Source organism: Priapulus caudatus, unplaced genomic scaffold (genome assembly GCF_000485595.1).
Source record: "Priapulus caudatus unplaced genomic scaffold, Priapulus_caudatus-5.0.1 Scaffold813, whole genome shotgun sequence".
NCBI classification, from domain to species: Eukaryota; Metazoa; Priapulida; class Priapulimorpha; order Priapulimorphida; family Priapulidae; genus Priapulus; species Priapulus caudatus.
This window is the reverse complement of record NW_014577874.1, coordinates 35,603-41,395: the sequence shown is the minus strand read 5'-3', so window position 1 is coordinate 41,395 and position 5,793 is coordinate 35,603. Positions and strand designations below refer to the sequence as shown.

Sequence of the window (5,793 nt, the reverse complement as noted above, 5' to 3'; positions counted from 1 at the left end):
CCCTGTATTTCCGTTCGTAGATGTCGCTGTATCGTGGTAGATATCCCTGTATTCGTTGATAGATATTCCTGTATCCGTGTAGATTATCCCTGTATCCCGTGTAGATATCTCAGTATCCGTTGTAGATATCCTGTATCGCTTGAGATATCGCGTATCCGCTGTGATATCGCTGTATCCGATGTAGAAATCGCTGTATCCGTGTAGATATCGCTGTATCCTGTGTAGATATTTCCCCCCTGATTATTCCGTGTCACTTGTCGCTGCTGGTTTCTTTGTTGCGCTTTGTGACCATAAGCAACATTATTAATCTCTCTCCTCTTCTCCTCAATATCTCCCTGTTTCTCTCTTCCTTCTCTCTCCTTCTCTCGCTCTCGCTCTCCTCTCTCTCTCTCTTCGATCCTCTCTCGTCTTCTGCTCATCTCTACTCTCCCCTCTCTCTCCATGCTCTCCTTAACATTTCTCTCTCTCCTCATACAGTTGATCGCGTAAAGTCGATGGTGCCTCAGACAGATCAGATGATACCGGGACTGGTGGGAGCGTAAGTCGCGGTCAGTCAACACAGCTTCGGTGTGACGTGGGGGGAGAGATTCGTCGTTCAGGGACCTTCGAGAACAGGCGCGTCGAGAAGGCTGACAGCCATCAAGCTGGGCATGAAGTAAGTACTGCCATCTAGTGCCGCCGCACGCAAGTTATAGGCAGGGGCTTCGGCGTGGTGTGAGTACTGCTGCCCATCTAGTGTAGTTGCTGTGAATTATTGCCACTCACGAGCGAAGGTTCGCGATGATACGGACAAAGTGTTGCTTTTTATTAGTGTACGAGTTTGCCTCCTGTACACACAACTAAAACATGTATGCCTTCTCTGAAACCGATGTAGACCGATTTGCTCCTCCGTCCAATCACCTCCTCCTGTTATTTACCAGTCTTGCTTTTCTCTTCATCTGTCCTCCTTCCTACAGCCTTCCTGCTTCCTCCTCCTCCTCCTTCCCTCTTCCCCTCCCCTTCCTCCTCCTTTCTCCTCACACACGCACACGTCATCATCTGCATCTTGCAGGTTCAACGCTGCGACGACACTGCACGTGTGAAACCCCAAGCACCATTATCTCCTCCTCCTCCTCCCCCTCCCCCTTCCTCCCCTCCTTCTCCTCCTTTTCCTCACACACGCACACGTCATCATCTGCTTCTTGCAGGTTCAACGCTGCGACGACGCTGCACGTGCGAAACCCCAAGCACCTCGGCGAGTCACCGACCCACGGTGTCGTCAGCCTCTACTTCCGCACGACCAAAGCCAACGCTCTGCTCGTCTACATGGGTACGGGCGGCGGCCACCAGGGGGAGCACCACGGCGAGGCGGCGGCGGCGGCGGCGGAGCGGGAGGAAGACAGCGAGGACTTTGTCGCGTTGGAGATCGTCGGAGGGAAGTGTGTGATGAGGTTTGAGTTGGGAGCGGGCGTGGCAAGCATCAGCAACGACAAGCTGGTCAACGACGCGCAGTGGCACGAAGTCATCGCTGAGAGGTGAGCGCAGCGGCGGAGAGGACGATGATGATGATGATGGGGATGATGATGATGATGATGATTATGATGAATAAATATGCTAATGACAATGATGATGATGATGATGATGCAGATGGTGATGACGAAGATGATGATGATGACAATGATTATGATGATGATGACGATTATGATGATGATGATGATGATGATGATGATGACGATGATGATGATGATGATGACGATGATGATGATGATGATGATGATGATGATGATGATGACGATGATGATGGATTATGATGATTATGGTGATGATATTATGACAAATAACATGATGATGATGATTTCCGACAATGACGACGATGTTATCACCGCCTCATTGCTCCTCGTGCTTGCAGGACTGGTAAGACAGCGACTCTGACCGTGAGAACGGATGGGGAGGACAACGTGATCGCTGAGGGAACTGCCCCCGGTCAGTTCACCTCCCTCAACCTCGACCCCGAGACCAGCGTCGTCTATGTAGGTGGTGCCTCCGATACCGTCTCCCTGCCCGCACAGGTAAGGTCGGTGGCGCGGTGGTGGTTGGTAGTGTCCGCTCGTTGCCTGGGTTACCACGGCGATGTGCGTTACCTGGGTTACCACGGCGTTGTGCGTTGCCTGGGTTACCACGGCGTTGTGCGTTTAGCAGTGACGTGTGTGTGTGTGTGATGGGCCGGCGCACGAAATGATGCTGCATTATTTACATGCGTAGTTGTTGTTGTTGTCATGGTGATGCATTACGTCACAGTTATGATTACGTCACCATGATTGTCTGATGGTTGTACATGATAGCTATGTGATCTCACATCTTATCTGTATCATACTCTATCTTCTACTTTACTTACTTACTTGGTTACTGATTCACTTACGTGCTTAGATCTTGGAGTAATCATTCTGACTGATCAATCAATCAATCAATTAATCAATCAATCACAATGATTACTCCAAGCTTAGATAGAGTATAATTATCGTCACTACGTTGTTGTTGTAGGATTACTTACGTGCTTAGATAGAGTAAACATCTAATATACAAGTATATAGTAAGTATGTAATTGTAGGTTGCCAATCGCCGCTACACCGGCTGTATTGAGTCTGTCAGCTTCAACAAGCAGCCACTGCCTCTCTGGAACTTCGTCCATGCCGAAAACCTGTTCGAAGCTTGCAAGGAGAGGTATGCTACGCCCTCCCCTCTCCCTTCCATCCCCCTTACCTCCTCCTCCTTTCCCTTCCATCCCCCTTACCCCCTCCCCTCTCCCTTCCATCTCCCTTACCTTCTCCTCCTCTCCCTTCCATCTCCTTTACCCCCTCCCCTCTCCATTCCATCCCCCTTACCTCCTCCTCCTCTCTCCTTCGTCCCCTCTCCCTCCTCCTCTCTTCTCTCTCCTCTCCCCTGCCTCCCCTTTACCTCCTCCTCTCCCCCTCCCTCCCCCCTCGCACATCCTTGTATTCGTCTTTGCATTTCTTTATATTTGTATTACATTCTATTTATAGCCTTTGCATCGATTCTTGCCTCTCGAAGCCACATATAATATCATATTTCATAATTGAATTATCAATCGTCTAATTCATTCATCCACATGGCCTCGCGCGTCACATCTCTCAGCGACGTTCCGTTGTTTTTACGCGTTGCTTGCAGGGATCAGCTGCAGGTGCAGCAGGGTGCATCGGGATACAAGTTTGACGGCAGCGGCTACGTCGTGGTCGCGCGCGGCGACTTCAACCCGCAGGACAGCGCTGACGTCACGCTGGAGTTCAGGAGCTTCGCCGACGCAGGACTGCTCATCTACGGCGGCAAGGACCGAGACTTCCTCGCACTCGAGCTGATCGGTGCGTACAGGGGGCAGCACTGCCACTGCGGGGGGGGGGAGGCGGTGTAGATCGGTGCGTACAGGGGGCAGCACTGCCACTGCGGGGGGGAGGGGAGGCGGTGTACTTTTGAGTTGAAGTCGGTTGAACGTATTGATTTTTTTGATCGGAGATTTTTATTGGGAACAAATTTAGTACTTTTTAGTACAATTTGCATGAACGTGTTATAAATGCCTAACAGTCTTTGTCAAATCTAGTTTCCTACCTTGCCTTCCTAAGATAATATATTATGATACAATGCAATACAATACAATATAATGTGCTATAATGTATTACAGTATAAAACAATAATATCATACAATACAATATAATATATAAATAGCCTCGCTCTGACTCGGCGTTCTCTTCTCGCCAGATGGTGCCGTGCTCTTCCAGTACGACATGGGTTCCGGGCGCGCTCAGATCCGCACGAACGCGACGTACAACGACGGTGCATGGCACACAGTGAACGCTCGTCGCTTCGGCCGTGAGGGGCTCCTCCTGGTGGACGGGGAGGAGGCGGGCAGCGGCGTCGCACCCGGCTCGCTCACAAAGCTCGACATCGGTGACGACGTCTACATCGGCGGCACGCTAGCGCCACCTACGCTGCGCGACGTCACAGCGCGCGGACTCGAGGGATGCATCAGGAACGTGCAGCTAGGTGAGTGCGCCCCCTAGTGGTGTGTGTGTGCGCCCCCTGGTGGTGTGTGTGTGCGCCCCCTGGTGGGGTGTCTGTGGCCTTACTCAGTCTGCACCTCAACCTCAGCCTTCTCTTGTCTCACCTCAGTTTGCGTTTGCTCCTTGTCTGCTGGGGGTACATGCCTGCTAACGCCCAGCCTCCTCTCTACCCTCTGTGCTGTTTATATATGCTAACCTCCTCCCTCCTCCCTCCTCCTCCCTCCTCCCTCCTGCCTCCTCCCTCTACCCTGTGCTGTACGTACATGCTGCGTGTCTTGCAGGCACGACGATCGTTGACATGAGTATCAACAAGGATGCGCGCGGCATCGTCGCCGGATGCCCCGACACCATCGTCCGCGTCGCTTCGTTTGACGGCGCTCAGGTACGTCACGGGGTTAAAGTTCAGAGGTTACGCAGCGAGTAGATAGTGAATTGCGTCACGGGTTAAAGGTCAAATGTTCAACGATATAGTAATACAAGTGGTATATATCGTGGTTGTTGCGATAACGGAGAGTCAAATGCTGAGGTGGCGCCACCGAGTGCGATACGCCTGCACGTAGGGGGCGCTACTAATGTTGCATCGCGTCATTACAGGGCAGCTACACGGAGCACACGGACGTAACGTTTGGTGAACAGGCGGCTCTCACGTTCAAGTTCAGGACCCTGCAACCGACCTCGCTCGTCATGTATGCTGCTGATGCCGGCCAGGTGAGGCGGTGGAGCGTGCGTGCGTGCGTGCGTGCGTGCGTGCGTGCGTGCGTGCGTGCGTGAGTGTGTGTGCGTGTGTATGTGCGTCTGTATGTTTATTGTTTGTCTGTATGCCTGTGTTTGCGTTAATGAATTTTCTACACAAATTCTACACACAAATTTCTCAATCCCCTCCTACTTTACCGTCACACGTGATATGTTACCATTATTCCTACCTTAGGAGTAATCATTCTGACGTAATCAGAGTATAATCATCATAATAAATCAGACATAATCATCTTGAGTAATCAGTCAGAATGATTACTCCAAGCTCCTACACCTTACCCTTTAGACATGTTACATAATTACGGCTACGCGTGCGTACGTTACAGACGCATGCGCTGTCAGCACAGCTGCTGGAGGGTAGGGTGGCTGTTGTACACACCAGCGACGACCTGTCCACCGTGCTGCAGAGCAACAACAACAACTACAACGACGGAGAATGGCACTTTGTCAACATTCTCAAGGACGCAGGAAGGTGAATGGGGTCCGAGGATGGAGACAGGGGGTGGAGCAGGGAGAGCTGTGATGGTGGAGGAAGGTTTAGAAGAATGGGATCCGAGGATGGACACACAGGGGAAACAGGGAGAGTTGTGATGGTGGGGGAGTAGACATAAGGTGGGGGGGAGTAGGGGAGGTTTAGAAGAATGGGGTCCGGGAGTAGACATAAGGGGGGGGGGAGTAGGGGAGGTTTAGAATTCAGGCTCAACCATCCATCTCTACTGGCTGCAAGCTACACACTGGGGTGATGGTGGGGTAGTGGGGGAGGTTTCGAATATAGGCTCAACCATCTATTTCTACTGGCTTCAGGCTACACATTGACATTGACGAAGGCGATCGCAAAGACCAGGAGCTGAGCGATGCCGGCCCCGACCACCAGGCGGCGCTGTGGATGGCCGGCGTACCGACCGATTACGGCATCACAGAGGGCGCTTCACTCACCCTCGCGGCATTTAGCGGTTGTCTAGGCGACATTACCGTCAACTCCAAGTAA

General features: G+C 51.8%; 1 protein-coding gene across 1 annotated transcript; it reads left to right on the top strand.

The window, feature by feature from the left end:
• The first annotated feature begins 481 nt into the window (after positions 1–481).
• LOC106813715 (laminin-like protein epi-1) lies at positions 482–5,793 on the top strand. Its single transcript, XM_014817925.1, has 10 exons — positions 482–655; positions 1,188–1,514; positions 1,889–2,048; positions 2,588–2,700; positions 3,166–3,356; positions 3,751–4,035; positions 4,334–4,434; positions 4,647–4,760; positions 5,132–5,277; positions 5,610–5,793. The coding sequence occupies exons 1-10, from the start codon at positions 651–653 to the stop codon at positions 5,791–5,793; spliced, it is 1,626 nt and encodes a 541-aa protein (XP_014673411.1). The 5' UTR covers positions 482–650.

Excerpts from the sequence above, each read along its gene's own strand:
- LOC106813715 (XM_014817925.1), top strand. Across the intron at positions 2,701-3,165 it reads TTCGAAGCTTGCAAGGAGAG|GGATCAGCTGCAGGTGCAGC; the intron begins GTATGCTACGCC and ends CGTTGCTTGCAG. Across the intron at positions 5,278-5,609 it reads ATTCTCAAGGACGCAGGAAG|GCTACACATTGACATTGACG; the intron begins GTGAATGGGGTC and ends TACTGGCTTCAG.